The sequence below is a fragment of the Trichomycterus rosablanca genome, chromosome 19, assembly GCF_030014385.1.
Source record: "Trichomycterus rosablanca isolate fTriRos1 chromosome 19, fTriRos1.hap1, whole genome shotgun sequence".
NCBI lineage: Eukaryota > Metazoa > Chordata > Actinopteri > Siluriformes > Trichomycteridae > Trichomycterus > Trichomycterus rosablanca.
In genome coordinates, this window is record NC_086006.1 from 4,216,027 (window position 1) to 4,235,109 (window position 19,083).

At 38.7% G+C, this 19,083-nt stretch overlaps 2 protein-coding genes across 2 annotated transcripts; one reads left to right on the forward strand and one right to left on the reverse strand.

The window, feature by feature from the left end:
• The first annotated feature begins 1,613 nt into the window (after nucleotides 1-1,613).
• Nucleotides 1,614-7,803, forward strand: c1galt1la (core 1 synthase, glycoprotein-N-acetylgalactosamine 3-beta-galactosyltransferase 1, like a). The gene is made up of 4 exons (XM_063015591.1): nucleotides 1,614-1,785; nucleotides 4,160-4,364; nucleotides 5,573-6,237; nucleotides 7,107-7,803. Exons 2-4 carry the CDS (start codon nucleotides 4,184-4,186, stop codon nucleotides 7,458-7,460), a joined length of 1,200 nt encoding a protein of 399 aa, XP_062871661.1. The 5' UTR covers nucleotides 1,614-1,785; nucleotides 4,160-4,183; the 3' UTR covers nucleotides 7,461-7,803.
• Nucleotides 7,804-11,899: 4,096 nt separating this feature from the next.
• Nucleotides 11,900-15,585, reverse strand: tac3a (tachykinin precursor 3a). The gene is made up of 7 exons (XM_063015832.1): nucleotides 15,456-15,585; nucleotides 13,876-13,988; nucleotides 13,262-13,361; nucleotides 13,084-13,116; nucleotides 12,924-12,977; nucleotides 12,256-12,325; nucleotides 11,900-12,084 (listed from the first exon to the last, which is right to left on the reverse strand). The coding sequence occupies exons 2-7, from the start codon at nucleotides 13,975-13,977 to the stop codon at nucleotides 12,066-12,068; spliced, it is 378 nt and encodes a 125-aa protein (XP_062871902.1). The 5' UTR covers nucleotides 13,978-13,988; nucleotides 15,456-15,585; the 3' UTR covers nucleotides 11,900-12,065.
• Between the last annotated feature and the right edge of the window lie 3,498 nt (nucleotides 15,586-19,083).

A 19,083-nucleotide genomic window follows, 5' to 3' on the forward strand; every position in this document is an offset into this window, starting at 1 on the left:
CTGATGAGTCCACCTTTACTGTTTTCCCCACATCCGGGAGAGTTACGGTGTGGAGAAGCCCCAAAGAAGCGTACCACCCAGACTGTTGCATGCCCAGAGTGAAGCATGGGGGTGGATCAGTGATGGTTTGGGCTGCCATATCATGGCATTCCCTTGGCCCAATACTTGTGCTAGATGCGTCACTGCCAAGGACTACCGAACCATTCTGGAGGACCATGTGCATCCAATGGTTCAAACATTGTATCCTGAAGGCGGTGCCGTGTATCAGGATGAAAATGCACCAATACACACAGCAAGACTGGTGAAAGATTGGTTTGATGAACATGAAAGTGAAGTTGAACATCTCCCATGGCCTGCACAGTCACCAGATCTAAATATTATTGAGCCACTTTGGGGTGTTTTGGAGAAGCGAGTCAGGAAACGTTTTCCTCCACCAGCATCACGTAGTGACCTGGCCACTATCCTGCAAGAAGAATGGCTTAAAATCCCTCTGACCACTGTGCAGGACTTGTATATGTCATTTCCAAGACGAATTGACGCTGTATTGGCCGCAAAAGGAGGCCCTACACCATACTAATAAATTATTGTGGTCTAAAACCAGGTGTTTCAGTTTCATTGTCCAACCCCTGTATATCTATATATATATATATATATATATATATATATATATATATATATATATATATAGTGAGTGAACATTCGGACAACGGACGGTGTTTTTTCATTTTTTCTTTATATTTAGTAAAATTCAATATTAAAATGGCCCCAAAGAATGTGCAGAGAAAGTGCAGTGGTGAGAAAATGAACAAATCTATTACATTTGTTGTTGTATAATTACTCCTGCCAGTAGCTGTCACTGTGTATCAGACAGCGGGGACCGTGAGTGAGAGAGAAGAAGGAACTCGGCTCAGTAAAGTACTCTTTCTTTCGTGTTATTACAACTACAAAATACAACACTATTAAAATAAAGAAGGAAATAATAGAGAAATATGAGAGTTATTGTTGTTTCTGGTAGATACATTTTATATAAAAAGAAGGAAATGTATTATGGTGTATGGTACAGCACACGCACTGTACTGAAATGTGATGTGTTTTTTATGTACAGTACTTCTGTGTATTGTTGTTTATTATTGTTTATTACAGTACTGTATATTCTATCATTTAAGATTAAGTGAAAATATAGTTCTATTTATAACAAAAAAGACCATTTAAGACATTAGAAAGATTAGGTAAGGGGGTGGTTTGGGAGGTCTGGCACGGATTAATTCTACTTACATTATTTCTTATGGGAAAAATAGCTTTAAGAACACTTTGACTTAAGAAGAGTCAAGTGTCTACTGTATTTAATTAATTGCTGTGGCTTAAATATCTACAGGAAGGGAATCTTACAAGAAAACGAGAGCACTGCTGCTCATGCTGATGGTTTGAGATGATTTTAACCCATGTGGTCCTCTCAGCACCCGTAAGCAGGAGGTTCTCACTGTGACGTCACTGCCTGTTATCCAATCAGATGGTGTAGCGGTGCAGGGATTAGAGGGGCTGATGCTGGTGTAAATACACAATGGAGGCCTTTGTGACCACAGACGCTTCAGAAACAAACCAGCTCTCCTGAAGGATCCGGTACCGGAATCGGGTTTGTACGTTTGCGAAAGTGTAACGTGGGCAAAACGATTCATCTTCAAATGATTCAAAACCTCCTGCTGCACGTCATCCAAACAGTCTGGAGTCAAATAATATCTGCAGCATGTAACAGAGACCTGATCCACAGCATCCACAGCCTGTAGGGTTTGTAACATCAAACATCTTACTACCTTTTTATTTCTATATAAGGTTCCTGTTTTACAACTGTGTTTGTCAGATTTACTGATACCCACAACCCTAAATCTTAATAATGTGTATTTTAGTTAAAACTGATCCTGGAAAGACTGACAAGTATATAATTATTCTCAATGTTAGGATGTCAGTGTTTTCTGCAACTACACTGATACCTTGAAACTCGACGTCAATTGGTTCTGGGAGTGGCGTTGAGTTTTAAGGTATTTTTTCCCATAAGGATGTTTGGGAAACCTGTTAATGTGTTCCATGGTCCCGTGGAACTGCATATATTTTAGGTTAATGTAAAAAAATGGGGTTGTTTTTGACACTTATACACTAAACATAACACAAGAATAATATAAACATAAAGTGGGTAGCACAGTCGCCTCACAGCAAGAAGGTCCTGGGTTCGATTCCCAGGTGGGGTCATCCGGGTCCTTTCTGTGTGGAGTTTGCATGTTCTCCCCGTGTCCGCGTGGGTTTCCTCCAGGTGCTCCGGTTTCCTCCCACAGTCCAAAGACGTGCAAGTGAGGTGATTTGGAGATACAAAATTGTCCATGACTGTGTTTAATAATGAGTAACTACCGTTCCTGTCATGAATGTAACCAAATGTGTAAAACATGACGTTAAAATCCTAATAAACGAATATAACTGAAGTACAATAAAAAACAGTTAAAACCAATCAAAAACAATAAAATCTGCACTTTAGCTTCACTTCTTTATTGTTTTCTTATGCTTCTTAATTAGTGGAGAGAACTTATAAGCAGTAATAATTAAGAGAGGTTTATTGTTTTTATGTTGTTCTTTTATTTTTTTAATAATGTGTTTTAGACTCTCGGAAAAGCTGATTTTTACATTTTCTTAAAACCTCAGAGCTGTAACACAAGTGAAACAGGAGAAACAGCTGAACACAGATACATGTGGAGCTTTCAGACTGGATTTGACTGTTATTCCACACAAATGCAGATTCGTCTCATGTTCGCATGATGTTTTACCACACCGCATAAGCCAAGCGCTGCACAAAGCAGCAATACAAATTTCTCGACGAAGGGCGTTGAGTTTCTAAGATGTTGAGTTTCAAGGTACCACTGTACTTGTTTTTTTTGTTTTGGTTTTGGCTGAATGAGATACAATAAGAGTTTGGGTGTGAAGCTGTATGCAGCCTTAATATTGCAAAAGAAAATGCTTGTACAACAACATTTTTGCATAACAAGAAAAAAAATCCACATTTTTGTGGTAGCAGATAATCCAGGACTCTTGTAAAGGATGTATTGTGAAATCCACGTCTCAGTGAGTAAGAGCTTGTGTCACAGCATGCCAGGGTTTGTTTGTTTATCAGGATTTTAACATCATGTTTTACACTTTGGTTACATTCATGACAGGAACGGTAGTTACTCATTACACAACATTCATCAGTTCACAAGGTTATATCAAACACAGTCATGGACAATTTTGTATCTCCAATTCACCTCACTTGCATGTCTTTAGACTGTGGGAGGAAACCGGAGCACCTGGAGGAAACCCACGTGGACACGGGGAGAATATGCAAACTCCACACAGAAAGGACCCGGACCGCCCCACCTGGGGATCGAACCCTGGACCTTCTTACTGTGAGGCGACAGTGCTACCCACTGAGCCACCGTGCCACCCTAATGCCAGGGAAAATATTAGGCCCGTGGTAACTTGATACTGGACTAGTAATCAGAATAATGCTATAAATGTGAAGAAACATTCTGTAAACATGCAAAACTGTGAGCAGATGGAATTAATAAACCCACATCCCCAACCACGTAAATAGCTGCAGCACTGTGCCACTCTAATAACTAAAACAGTTGAACAATAATAAGCACAGTTTTTCTGTTAAACATTTAAGGAGGCGTTACAGGCATGATTTTTCTTAATATCCGATGTGCTCCTTATATCTGATGTCCTTGTCTGCTATTATTCTGTTGCAATGGGGTGGCACAGTGGCTCGGTGGCTCAGTGGGTAGCACTGTTGCCTCACAGCAAGAAGGTCTTGGGTTTGATTCCCCTGGGGCGGTCTGGGACCTTTCTGTGTATAGTTTGCATGTTCTCCCCGTGTCTGTGTGGGTTTCCTCCAGGAGCTCCGGTTTCCTCCCACAGTCCAAAGACGTGCAAGTGAGGTGAATTGGAGATACAAAATTGTCCATGACTGTGTTTGACATTAAACTTGTGAAATGATGAATCTTGTATAACCAGTGATTACCTGCCTTGTCATGAATGTAACCAAGAGTGTAAAACATGATATTAAAATCCCAATAAATAAATAAATATGAATTAATAAATGAATACATTGAGATCAATCTTTTTCTTTCTTTTCCAGCATTGACTGCAAACCTGTGTTGCTATGAAAGCAGTGAGCTCCAGGTCTGCTTTCTCCCTGGGGTTTCTGGTAGGCTGCTGCACTCTCTATTTTTTCCTGAGGCAGGTGTGGTTTGAGCAGACCTTCAGACGGTGGAACGATGCCCAACACAACGACAAGATCACCAACAACCTCAGCTGGAACCTGAATCACCCTCATCACACAGGTGAATCAATGCTTCTCTCTAGTGGAGTCGATATGTAACAACAGAGGAGAACGTAAATATTTTATACAAATAAATCGTGTATAAATAAGCTACTGCAAACAGATAGATACAGCTGTATGCAAAAGTTTTTGCACCCTTGTTCAAATACATAGGAGGGAACTACCTCTGCTACAAACTATTACAACTTTAATTTAATTTAATTGACACATTAAGACTGATTAGAAAAACCCATGCAAAAATACCAGGGCAGTGGTGAATTAATACTACACTAGTAGTCAGAAGGATGTTGGTTCAAGCCCCACCACCCACCAGTTGCCACAATTGTTGTCTTGTAACCCTCAGCTGCTTGCATTGTATTGGGTTACAGTTGTACTTTTACTAAAAGCTATAGGTTACTTTTAGACCTAATTGACACATTTCAGAATTGTTGTCATTAAGAACTGTCAGCAGATGACAATTATAATATAATATAAATATATTGTCATATATTATACTGTCACTGCTGGACTGAGAATAGTCCACCAACCAAAAATATCCAGCCAACAGCGCCCCGTGAGCAGCATCCTGTGACCACTGATGAACATCTAGAAGACGACCAATTCAAACAGCAGCAACAATTCTCTCTGACTTTACATCTTCAAGGTGGACCAGCTAGGTAGGAGTGTCTAATAGAGTGGACAGTGAGTGGACACAGTATTTAAAAACTCCAGCAGCGCTGCTGTGTCTGATCCACTCATACCAGCACAACACACACTAACACACCACCACCATGTCAGTGTTACTGCAGTGCTGAGAATGATCCACCACACAAATAATACCTACTCTTTGGTGGTCCTGTGGGGGTCCTGAACAGGGTAAAAGCAGGTTAAAACAGTATGTAGAGAAACAGATGGACTACAGTCAGTAATTGTAGAGCTACAAAGTGCTTCTATATGGTAAGTGGAGCTGATAAAATGGACAGTGAGTGTAGCAACAAGGAGGTGGTTTTAATGTTATGGCTGATTGGTGTATATATTCACATCCACTTTATCCTTTAAAGAGATGAATGAGGATCTAAAAGTCGATTTTATTCACTTCTACATAGTAGAAAAATGCTATAATACTACACACTGCCATTTAGCAATTTTCACTGTCAGGAATGTAATTAAGAGCCATTCATTGTCCAGCAATGAAATGACCATTTTAATTTTATTTGGCATTTTTAACAGGAGAGCACAGTCGTGTTGCAGATGAGCTCTATAAAAAGGTGCGTATCCTGTGCTGGATCATGACGGGCCCAAGCAACTTGATGTCGAAGGCACGGCATGTTAAAGCAACCTGGACTCGTCACTGCAACACGGTGCTGTTCATGAGCTCAGAAGAGGACCACAGTTTTCCGACCGTGGGCCTGGGAACGGAGGAGGGGCGCAATCAGCTTTACTGGAAAACCATCCGGGCCTTCCACTACGCCCTGAAGAACCACGCAGATGATGCAGACTGGTTTCTCAAGGCAGACGACGACACCTACGTGGTGGTGGACAACCTGCGCTGGATCCTGTCGAACTACTCCTCTGAAGAGCCTGTTTACTTCGGCAAGCGATTTAAACCCTACACCAAGCAGGGCTATATGAGTGGAGGGGCTGGCTACGTGCTTAGCAAAGAAGCACTCAGGAGGTTTGTGCAAGGCTTCAATACCAAAGTGTGCACTCATACCAGCTCAGTAGAGGACCTTGCGATGGGTCAGTGTCTGGAGAAGATGGGTGTGCTAGCAGGAGACTCGAGAGACACTCTGCACCGTGAGACTTTTCATCCATTCGTCCCTGAACATCATCTCACCGGCAAGTTCTCAAAAAGCTTCTGGTACTGGATTTACTGCTACTATCCTATTGTTGAGGTGAGTTTTTATTTTCATCTTTTATCAGATGTATGTCCATGCTGACTATGAGCTTGTTGTAGCTCCCATTTAAAAAACCTTTGGCATAAATAAAGAGTTGTGGTTTAAACAGTCTTGACTATTCTGGAAAGGCTTTCGACAAGATGTGGGAATTTGTGCCCATTATGAACAGTAATGTTAAACAGAAAGATTACACCAAATTACACCAAATTAAACCTTGTCTATATGGTCACTGTTGTACAGCACAGTCCCCAGACTGTAATCACAAAGTTAAAAGCATAAAATATATTTAATCTGACAGTAGGTACAGTGTTGTGTTTAAATGCCTTACCTTATGCTTTTTTATTTAAGTATTTTTGGTCATTCTGGTCAAGACATTTGAACTTTGGAGAATAAGAAATGGAGTTAATGGAGAAGGTGTTTCTGAATTGCACAGCAAGCTGAGCAACATAATGTAAAGGTGTCCACAAACTTTTGGCCTAAATCTAAACTGTCTTTATTGGTTGGACCTCTGTGCTATCTTTTGGTTGGGCATCTGCACAGACATGATTGACTATTGTGGCGGGTGGGTTGGTGGAGAGCGAGCAGGCGGGCAGGGCTTGAGGGGTGGCCAAAGCCCTGTGATGGATTGATGTCCAGTCCAGAGTATTCACTCCTGCTTTGTGCCAGTGTTTTCCAAAGGCACTGGACCCAACATGACCCTGCCAGGATAAAGCGATTAATAAAATTAAAATAAAATCTAAAATTATTTTTACTTCTTTTGCATTCAAGAAGATAAAATGACAAATTTTAATGTCCTGCAGTAATGTGATTGCTGTGATTGTGTCATTTTTTGTCTCAGCATCATTTAAAGTGATGTGCTTTCACAGGGTCCACAGTGCTGCTCTGATCTAGCTGTGTCCTTCCATTACGTTGACGCTGAGCTGATGTACACGCTAGAGTACTACACCTATCACCTGCGTCCTTACGGCTACCAGTACCGTTACAAACCTCCAGATCCAGCTGGGCTTCATATAGCAAATCAGACTGAGAAACCAGTGTTAACCAATGTAAACGTAATACAACATGTAGCAGAAAATACCAACACATCCAGGAGCACAGGGGTGAGCCGGGACAAATCAGAGGAAGAGGGAAACATAGAGGAACACACTGTGGATAGGACAGTTATGAAAAAACAACCAGCAAACAACAACACTGCAGCCAACCCGAAGAGCCGGAGATAACCTACAAAGACCCACAAATAGCTGAAATAATGATTTAATGTTTTATTAATTCCTAATATGACACCAATTTACCTTACACTCCTGGGAGATTAAATATTCTTAGAAAATTATAAAAATACATACAAATGGTCAGCATCTGGGAGAGGGAATACACCGACTAGGCATAACATTATGACCACTGACAGGTAAAGTAAATAACAATTATCTCTTCATCGCGGCACCTGTTAGTGGGGGGGATATATTAGGCAGCAGGTGAACACTTTATCCTCAAAGTTGATGTTAGAAGCAGGAAAAATGGGCGAGTGTGAGGATTTGAGTGAGTTTGACCAGGGCCAAATTGTGATGGCTAGACGACTGGGTCAGAGCATCTCCAAAACTGCAGCTCTTGTGGGGTGTTCCCGGTCTGCAGTGGTCAGTATCTATCAAATGTGGTCCAAGGAAGGAACAGTGGTAAACCAACGACAGGGTCATGGGCGGCCAAGGCTCATTGATGCACGTGGGGAGCGAAGGCTGGCCAGTGTGGACCGATTCAACAGACGAGCTACTGTAGCTCAAATTCCTGAAGAAGTTACTGCTGGTTCTGATAGAAAGGTGTCAGAATACACAGAGCATCACAGTTGCAGGGCTGTTTTGGCAGCAAAAGGGGGGCCAACACATTATTAGGAAGGTGGTCATAATGTTATGCCTAATCGGTGTTTAAGTAAGGCTTGATATAAATTTAAAACATCATCATGAGAGATTGATTGCTACATAGGCCTCAGTTTTAAATTGCAATGTTTGGCTTTTATTTAACCAAATTAATGCAAAACAAACATTTATCACCACCTGACGATGCTACTTGTACCTTTTAAGTTCCCTCGCTGTACTGAGCGTGTGCAGTGGGGTTTAAAGGTATTCCTTAGATTCCTCTAAATATGAATCTAATCAGCTGTAAGAAGGAAGTAATGGATAGAGCAATGTACTGGGGCATGTTGGGAAAGAGATACATTCTGTCGGGTAAGACCAGACATGACAAGACTACTGTATAAAGAAGTAACTGTGATTACATGGTCTCGCTATTTTCCTGACTGAAATCATTTTGATAATGTATTTAGTATCTTAAGTCAGACAAGAGCCACAATGATGCAAAAAAAACGTAATAATTTTTTAGCTGTACAGTACTTGTGTTGTCTTTTCCTCTCAAATATGTATTTATTACTGTGTGTTTGTGCTGATAAATACATATGTTTATTTTCAAAATACATTGTGTGTGTGTAAATGTGAAGTGGATGTATGAAGGTGTATTACACAAAAACAGAAGTGAATATTTGAATATTTTCTGTAAATGTTGAGATTATTAAACAGGAAGTCCTTCATCAGCAGACCAGGCAGAGAGACTCATGTACTACTGTATCTGTACAGTGCCATAAAGATGTATCTGCTCCTTCCTGATTTCTGCAGTATTTTACATAGTTGACACGCTTGTTTCAAATAAAAGAAATCTTCAAATGAAATGTGTTTTTGTCATATATAATTTTATTTACTAAAAATAAGGATCCAACATCAACTACCCCAGTGTAATCTGGTAGTTGCCCTCTTAGGTACCCAACCACTTGACCAGCACACGGTCACAATCAAGAAATTTTGGAAAACACACAAAAAAAATAAAAATAATAAACTGTCTGCCTGAAGTCTTTTGCTTTAGTGTTTTGCATTTCTTGTAGCTTTTTCATAAGGTCTCATGAGGACCAAGCCGTAGCCTAGTGGTTAGGGTACTGGACTAGTAATCAAAAGGTTGCTGGTTCAAGCCTCACCACTGCCAGGTTGCTGCTGTTGAGCCCTTGAGCAAGGCCCTTAACCCTCAATTGCTCAGATTGTATACTGTAACTGTACTGTAAGTCACTTTGGATAAAGGCATCTGCTAAATGCTGAAAATGTAAATTAGGGCGTAATACCTCTGCTTAAGAAATATATTATATGGCCACAAGTATGTGCAAAGCTGACCATGAGCTTGTTGTATCTTCTATTTCAAAACTATTGGCATTAATAGAGAGTTGTGGTTAAAACGGTCTCCACTATTCTTGAAAGGCATTCGACAAGATGTGGGAATTTGTGCCCATTCAGTCACATGATTTGTGAGGTCAGGCATTTATGTTGAACAGAAAGGCATGGCTTACACCAAATTAAACCTTGTCTTTATGGTTGCATGTATAGTACAGTCCCTAAACTTTTGTCCCAAAGTACAGTATATCTGCTCATTCTGGCCAAGAAATTTTATCTTTGTTTAATCTGACCACAAAATTCTCCTTTATGGAGAAGGTGCTTCTGAATAGCAGTTAATTAAACTGTCCGCCTGAAGTCTTTTGCTTTAGTGTTTTGCTTTAGTCTTCTTCTGTAATAATCACACTATCAGTTTCTTTATTAAAGAAAGAGGTTTGGTTTCTTTGTATGTTTATGCACTTTGGGTCTCAGCAGACAAACATTTTTGTAAATTTTAGTTACTCTACAAATAAAAGGCTTATTGGGGATAATCTTCAATATTTCAGTGTTATGTGCTTTACTGTGTTCTCGGACAGTGGATGAGGTTTTGTGCTGGATCATTATCATTACCATGATCATTACCAGCTCGAATGTCTTTTAAGGACTGGATCTAGCAGAAGAGAAATTTACATGCCAGTAGGTGTTTATTTTTCGATGTATTAAGCTTACAGTTTTAAAGTTGGTAATCCTAAATCCTAATGTAACAAATATGACCCAATAAAACAGACTAGGGGCCTTAAATTGTCTTCCAATGGAATTCCATATTTATGTTACAAGGCCTATAACGTCAACATTTCCCTGGACTCAATAAATTCATCTGAAACCTTATCGAGCATTTTAAGTTATATATTATTCACCTTATCAATATTTAATACTTGAGTATCATGGGGAAACGGTTAATGCTGATAGTGCAGGCCACATCTTCAATTATACTGAAAGAAGAGTGATTATAAGACTGTAATGGAAGGGATGGGAACTCTGGGAAAACTGGGCATGTGTTGTAAACCGACTTTAATAAATAAAGCCACTCGGTACATGGCAAATTTATCTCATTTATTTTTTCTGACAAACCAGTAGAGGTCGTAACATTTACATACATAATTACTGTTACCCCAGGAGTCAGTCAGGACTAATCACAGGCATGAGTAACCTGGCACACAGGCTGTGCTTGGGCTGCATGTTTTAATTATTAGGGTGGTTTTAACATACTGCTGTTGTGTGATTGTGGGAAACCTCCTCTTATACCAGACTTGTATATTTGCTGTTATGGGGAATGTGAACTCAATAAGGCATTTAAATCTGTAGAAAGTAAATTGGCTAAAATATTTGTACAGAACATTAAAAGTAACTAAAGAGACATTAGAGATTGGTGTGAATTAAGTTCCTATTCCTCTTGACTGTATAATGAATTAAATAATCAAAACTATTTTCAATAGTTTTACAATGTTAATAGTTGTAAATGTTAATCAGTTATGATTTTCTAAAATATCCTTTCTTACAGCCTCATTCTCGTCACAATAGCTGCAACCATTGCGCAAAGTGTGCATTACATCAATAACTGCTTTTTATTTGTTAATTTACACATGCAGCTATAGTTAGAAATCACTTTCAGGCTTAATACAACAGGACTGCTGGTGCTAAATAAATCAGTTTGCTCTGTATTTTGCACTTGTTGAGAAAAACAATATAGGTGAAAAAAACATGCCATCATTTTCTCACTTATAAGACATTCTTTATTTTACACCGACTAGGCATAACATTATGATCACTGACAGGTGAAGAAAATAACACTGATTATCTCTTTATTACGGCACCTGTTAGTGGGTGGGATATATTAGGCAACATTTTATCCTCAAAGTTGATGTTAGAAGCAGGAAAAATGGGCGAGCGTGAGGATTTGAGCGAGTTTGACGAGGGCTGGACAACTGGGTCAGAGCATCTTTAAAACTGCAGCTCTTGTGGGGTGTTCCCGGTCTGCAGTGGTCAGTAGCTATCAAAAGTGGTCCAAGGAAGGAACAGTGGTAAACCAGCTACAGGGTCATGGGCGGCCAAGGCTCATTAATGCATGTGGGGAGCGAAGGCTGGGCCGTGTGGTCCAATCCAACAGATGAGCTACTGTAGCTCAAATTGCTGAGGAAGTTAATGCTGGTTCCAGTAGAAAGGTGTCAGAATACACAGAGCATCACAGTTGCAGGGCTGTTTTGGCAGCAAAAGGGGGACCAACACAATATTAGGAAATGATGTTATGCCTGATCAGTGTATATTACACTGTATTTTTCTTTTTGCTGGTGTCATTTATCACATAGTTTTACATACACAGCAGTTTAACAGGGAATTAGTGGATTATGAGATATTGACAAATTTAGATATTAATCACAAGCTCAATTAAATAATTTCATTTATTTACAAAATTTGGGTTTTTACATTAGAAAGATAGTGACATAAAATGCTCAAATGAAGATGTAGATTTAGGTTTTCTGTTATATACAGTCTATAGCATTTATAGTGTTTATTCAACATAAATCAACTTAAATTAAACAAAATGAAATAACTGCTTAGTACTTTCTTGGAATGAACTGGAAGGTCCTATAACCCACGGCGATACCTGTAACAAAACAGCCATATTAGTTCCTCCATATAAAATACACCAAATGCATATTAGTGTCAAGGGAGGAATGAATTTAAAAGCAACCAAACATGTATAGTTAGCTAGATTATGTAACAGTGATTAATAATGTATATGTATTCTGTTAGAGATTCTGTATTCAGCTCCTACCTCAGTCTGCACTTGTTAAAGAACAGACCTCGTTGCTCTGGGTACTCTTTCCTCCATGGACGCTCAGTGTCTGCCAGTGTTAAAACAACAAGTCTGAGCTGATCTGACATTAACACAAGTAAATCCCCAAGGCTGAATATATTAATTAAAACCATAGTTTTAAATGAGCATGAACATCCTGTAAAACACTGCGGATGTTGATGTGCACTTGCAGTTGTCCAAAGGTTTACATACACCTGTAATAGACATGCATTTCATGGCATGGTCTTGAGATTTCAATGCTGTTCAAGAATAAAAGCCCCAGCTTCTGTTTTAGTCCTCATCCATGTCAACTTGATGTTGATTTTAAAGCAAGGACTTATTTTTAAACTGTAGTCTCAAATGCCATGTCAAACAATAAAGCTCAATTGACTGTCTCACTTAGGTCTGTTATGAATGAGAAACTGTTGGAACTTGTTGAATGCTTGGATTATAGTTTGGGTTTTCTTCCAGACATTGGCAAGAGACGACTGTTCCATATGGTTTTTATTAAGTGCAATTAAAGTAGCCCTCTTTATATGAGAACGGTGCAGAGAAACAAAACCTGACAGATTTAAGCATACGTGGTATATTTTTATTTGAATTATTCCACAGCCCTTCTAAGCATATTTACAACACAGTATTCTCACCATCTTCACTGTTCCGCCGACCCATGAGTCCCACAAAGATGTCATGCATTTCTCCTGAAAAGAGCAAATAATGCATAAAATAAACCCACTTTATTCCTGCATGTCTGTCAGAGAGAATTATAGGATAATAGATGGAAACTGAAAAGAAATGTGGTCTTACTTTTACGCTGGGGCTGTATATTATCAGCAGGATCTGAAACAAAAAAACAGGCCAGTCAGCTTAGGATCCAAATCAGGATCCTAGAACAGCAAAACAACTACTGCACCATGATCCTAACCTACATGTAATATAATTATGTAACAAATATATTAAAGTAAATTAAAGGATGCTTTCTCACCTGCGCTTCTTCGTCCCATCAAGCCAACAAAACTGTCATAGTCTATATCGTGATACCTCTTGAGCAAGTTGCGTGCAGCAAGTCGAAAACTTGAACTCTCCTAAAAGAGAGAGAGAGAGTAAAGAATGAGAGCAATAGTGAGAGACAGACAGGCTTATCACAGATTAATCTTGAAAAATTGCAGTAGCAACACCATTAAACAAAGCTTCACACAAACAAAACATGTAACATTAAATAATAATAAAAATAAGTAAATCAGATTTATGAGCTAAGTAAGTTGGCACACAAGAATTCTGTTTTTGGACCCTGGTGTCTCTAGTGTTATGTTCAATATACAGAAAATGTACAGACTACACACAACCTACACATACTGTATATTCAAGTATATACTGTATAGTATATATAATATACAAGTAAAATACAGATTATAGGGACAAACAACATGCATAACTGTGTAAGGTAGTGTAAACAACAGTAGTACATCATGCATGGAAGTGAAATTGTAGTGTTCGGTGTTGTTGATGTAAAGCAGGATATAATAAGTACCACTTGTACATACCAACAGCGATACTGTTAGTACTGTTTGAGAACCACTGACAAGACAACTGACTTACATCTGAGGCAGATCTTTGTGCCTCTTCATCTGCACAGCTCGACTGACTGAGTCGATTCTCCACCAGAAGAATGAGGAGCACCAAAAGCAAACTTCTGTACATCTTCACACAGTCTGAGAGGGAAATACAGTGGTGGTCTTTAATTAATGTGGTTTGACACTCATATTCAGCAACTACAGTAAATAAAACATAGCAAAGTGATTCTCATACTGCATCGTCATCCACAGGTTTGATATTTTTTGGAATTACAGATTGTTAAGTCAGTAAATCATCTGTCTCCTCCACCATTTTCTCCCAGCCTTGCCTGATCAGGTAAAGTTTTATCTCACTGTTTATTTCCAAGTTTAATGTCTGATTAGGTTGGGATATTGTTGTTCTCTAGATAACATTTGAGCGGAACCCTAACCACACCAACTGGCACAACCATAACTGTGCATAACTGGAAAAGGGGTACCACGCTGCCTCTGGGGCAATCCACTCTCTTAGGGAAGTTTCGTCTTGAGGCCCAAAATACCACAACATTGCAGTGAGTCCCAAGAGTCCTGGCATCACATGCCAGCAGAAGACTGGACCAGACCAAATGGCACAGTGACACATTTAAAAACAGCATGTGTGCCAGCTGAGCAGGTGATATATAGAAAAACGTCCATCTGAAAGGAATTACCGCTTATTAGTGCAGTTGAATGTCAACCAAGAGAAAGTGACACAATTTATGTAGTAAAAACCAAGTCTGCCATTACCTGATTAAGAATGGAAAGCAGAAACATATATGTTCATGTGTGACACGTAATGTAAATATATTTGACATACTATTCTAAAAATTTTCAGAAACAAAAAAGCGCTCCATGTGCGTCTGTGCATAAGAGATGTTTTGGCTTATACCACCAGGTTGCCCTTTACAATCATAGAAGCTATTAAGTTATTTGTTTAAAACCTCCCTCACTGACATGATTTATACTTTTGTTTTTACTTCGAGTTGAAATGTTTACTAATCAGATTTTGACTTAATGAAATAGGTGTGCATTATGTAGATACATTCAAACAAAATTACGCACCAGCGATGCGTAAAAGCATAAATAGCTGATTGGTTCACTTTATCATAAAATGTAGTAGGTATACATAATGCATAGAAATATAACTTTTTTAAATACAAAGATAAATTAACATACAGTGTTAAATATGATTAGGAAAACAAGTCACTTATCAAAAAAGAAGTCGATGTGCGACTGTGCGTAATGAAAATGTATTGAAAAACAGTACAACTAATTTAGCTTTCATGGATTTATAGCCAACAATATATGTTAAAATGTTGAATTTTAGTATGACTTATATATTATTAATTTGCACTTTGAATGTTTTGTTGCACATCTTTAAAGACACCACGTTCGGTGCGCACCGTTTCTGTGCGCTCAGGGTGTCTATTTCAATAAATGAATCAGCTTTATTTATGTTGTAAAAGTCTGTAAATTTTAACCTACTGTTGACAAAATCAGAAGAATGATCAAATTACAGGTCAAATCGATGCAGTATGAAGTGGAAGAATAATTAAAATATTATTTCAAGTTCCTGAATGCTCTTACCTGAGCGGCTGGCGCGCTTTTGCAGTTCACAGGTGATGCGCGCAACAGGCTGGTTCACTTTTCTGCTCTGGTAAAGATGTAAGACTCTTCTTGTCTGCCTGGATCAGTTGTCAGAGAAGATAAATGCCACAGCAAAGATAGCCACATCAGATAAGTCCAATCAGACGCCACTGTGTAGGTGTGGTTTGAGGTTAAATAGCCTCTCTGTCCGCCGAGCGCCACGCAAATGCGCGCTCCTGACATCACGATGTGCGGGATTGTGCCATAGAAGGAGAAAATGCTGCGCCTTGTATCCTCTGTCGTCATTTACACGTTTTAATAGGTCTATTCTCATTTCTAAACATAATTGGAGCAATATACGCGTCAGTATAAAGAATCTGTAAAAATAATGCACACAAAATAACACAGGGGTCAATTTGAACTGGATAGTTGCGTGTGTGCGTGTGTATATAGTTATTTAGCTTTTTGTTCAAGTGATTTTTAATTTAATCACTGCACCTGTAGTATATTGGTATTAGTATTTATCACGGACAATAATGAACAACTTTCCATGTAGAATAAATGTTGTTAAAAAAAATTCTGCTTATAATACAATAATAAAACAACTGCCTCAATATATTCTCTCATTTACTCAAAGCGACTTACAACTGTGACTCAATGCAATCCAAGCAATTGAGGGTTAAATACCTTGGTCAGGGGCCCAACAGTGGCAATCAACCTACAATTGCAAGTTCAGTACCTTAAACAATAAGCTACAGCTGCACTGTTGCCACAGGACAAAATGCAAATGCAATATCCCAGTAAATACATAACCTCCACAGAGCAATATATAATTACATAATTAAATATAATGTGTAATTAGATTCTGGTTGGTATTGAAATAATACAGCCTGTAGAAAAAAGTTGTAATGATCTATCCTGTGTGTTTGTATCAATGTAAACTACTTTCCCACAACTCTACATTTTACTGCTGCTGCTGCATCTCTGCACTTGTTCTAACACACTTGAGACTCAAAGCAATAATCAAAGCAAAGATGACAATTCATTTTGTATTTTCTCATGATCACATTTAAATGTCACACAACAACTGTAGAATGACAAAGTGACAAGAACTATGGCAGGTTGGCAGGTAAAATGCTTTTAAAACAGGGTCTTGGGGCAGGACAGTGATCATGTAAAGCTAGAAAAAGCCTTTTAGCTGTAAGAAGCCAACATGAACCAGGCAGATGTTTGCAAAACAAGGACTGGAGGTAATCTTTTTTGATGAGTCCATTTTTTTTGGCTTGGCCCAACACCTGGAGAAACCTACAAGTCCCAGTATTGCTTACCCATTGAAAGAAAATGGTAGTGGATTAGTAATGATCTGGTGATGCTTCAGCAAGACTGGAATCAGACAGATTTGTCTCTGTGTACAACACCTGAATGAAACCACATACAGTTGTTTTATGAAAAAACCTATTCTGCTCTCACAATGTTCTCCCACTCTGAGAATAGTTTTTAAGAAGGTCCTGTCATGGCCAGCCCAATTCCCAGAACTGAACCCCACTGAAGACAAGTGCAACCATAACAGTCGGTGCTCTCAGTTTCCAAATTATTACGAAAGGATATAAAAGGAAATTTTAAAAATACAGTGGTATACATGCCCTTGTGTTACGAATGAGGGTATATATTTTAAAAAACAGTTGATTATTTGAAATATTATTTAGTTAAAACAGTACAAAAACAAAAACTTTTCAGGCCAAAAAGAAATCAGTGCTGTCTGGTTTTATTTACATTTCTTAGAGTCCTAACTTATTGGAATTGAGCTTGCATATCATGTGTATCTACCACATTTGTTGTGAGTGTATAAAAAACACTGTGGCAGTGGTAGTTCAGCAGTAGAGGTACTAGACTGTTGATGAGAGGGTCACTGGTTCAAGCTCCACTACCAAAAAAGCCACTGTTGGGTCCCTGGGCAGGGCCCTTAACTTTAAATTGCTTGCATTGTATTCAGTCACAACTGTAAGAATAAAAGGTTTGAATAAAAGCATCTAATAAATAATGTTAATTTTATTTTAATTGTAGCTCAGAGAGGGTGCCAAAACATTGCATGAGTATCCTATTCCATTAGGGTATCCTGCCGCAGAGAGAACATGCAAAACATCTTACAGTGATCAGCAGAAATAATGGTCTTTTTACTTTTCGCTAGCTCCAGCTATGCATTTAGACATCTGATGATCTCACCTGCGTGTGTGTGTGTGTGTGTGTGTGTGTGTGTGTGTGTGTTTAATCTGTTTTGTACATGCTGTTATTTATATATAGTGTATTGTATAGCTTTTATTGTTGTATGTAGTGTTTTGGTTGTTCTATTATTTAATTGTTTTTATACACATTTACCCCTTTTCCACAAACACTTGCATATTAGATCATAATTTGTAAGAAACAAATAAGGACATTTAGGTTTTACTAATAAGACAGAAATGAAAACCTTGTGTACTTTTGAAGCTCCAAGTTTATGTTCGTTGATGTAATATTGTATTTTACATTATTATTTGCACCTTTGCATTAGAGTGCAATATATTTAAATGTCATCCATGTTGACTTGATCTGTTTGAACTATTCTCTTTGCTAAGTACAGTCTTATTGTCCTTTTTTCTGCCTGGCTGCATAATTGACAGAGCTATCGGCAAGAACGTAATCTCACAAGGAAGTAATTACAAAGATAGTCATGGCATGATTGTCTCACAGCCTACATCAGCTTCTGTAAGGGAGACTGGGTGACTGGCAACGTGCACAGATGACTGATGGAAACATGGGTGGTCATCCACAACGAACACTCGGCATTTAAAGAGCATGACTGCAGACATCATCTACAGAAACATATTACATCACTTAAAAAAAGTCTGAACTGCTCCAATTCGGCTGTTTAGTGGAGATTAGCTCAGTGCAACAAGTGCAGTTCTACTGAAGTGAATTCACACTTGAGCAGAAGCCAGTGTAATAGCTTGGAAACCTACAGGCATACTTCCTGTGGTGAAAATGACTCGTGTTCTACCACTGCATGTTCAAAGGTCTCTTGTTGAAGTATTTTTATGGTTGAAACTCTTGCAGATAAGTGGCCATGATAGAGCTATATCAAAAACCTCTACAATCATTTTATACTCTTATAAAAATATCTATCTATCTATCTATCTATCTATCTATCTATCTATCTATCTATCTATCTATCTATCTATCTATCTATCTATCTATCCATCCATCCATCCATCCATCCATCCATCCATCCATCCATCCATCCATCCATCCATCCATCCATCCATCCATCCATCCATCCATTCCATCCATCCATCCATCCCATCCATCCATCCATCCATCCATCTATAATCTATCCATCCATCCATCCATCCATCTATAATCCATCCATCCATCCATCCATCGACACACACACACACACACACACACACACACACACACACACACACACACACACACACACACACAAAAAATGCACCGATCAGCCATAACATTATGACCACCTCCATGTTTCTACACTCACTGTCCATTTTATCAGCTCCACTTACCATATAGAAGCACTTTGCAGTTCTACAATTACTGACTGTAGTCCATCTGTTTCTCTACATACCTTTTT

Excerpts from the sequence above, each read along its gene's own strand:
- c1galt1la (XM_063015591.1), top strand. The coding sequence starts at position 4,184 with ATGAAAGCAGTGAGCTCCAGGTCTGCTTTCTCCCTGGGGTTTCTGGTA. Across the intron at positions 4,365-5,572 it reads GAATCACCCTCATCACACAG|GAGAGCACAGTCGTGTTGCA; the intron begins GTGAATCAATGC and ends CATTTTTAACAG. Across the intron at positions 6,238-7,106 it reads GCTACTATCCTATTGTTGAG|GGTCCACAGTGCTGCTCTGA; the intron begins GTGAGTTTTTAT and ends GTGCTTTCACAG.
- tac3a (XM_063015832.1), bottom strand. The coding sequence starts at position 13,977 with ATGTACAGAAGTTTGCTTTTGGTGCTCCTCATTCTTCTGGTGGAGAAT. Across the intron at positions 13,117-13,261 it reads GATGGGACGAAGAAGCGCAG|ATCCTGCTGATAATATACAG; the intron begins GTGAGAAAGCAT and ends TTTTTGTTTCAG. Across the intron at positions 12,978-13,083 it reads TATACAGCCCCAGCGTAAAA|GAGAAATGCATGACATCTTT; the intron begins GTAAGACCACAT and ends TGCTCTTTTCAG.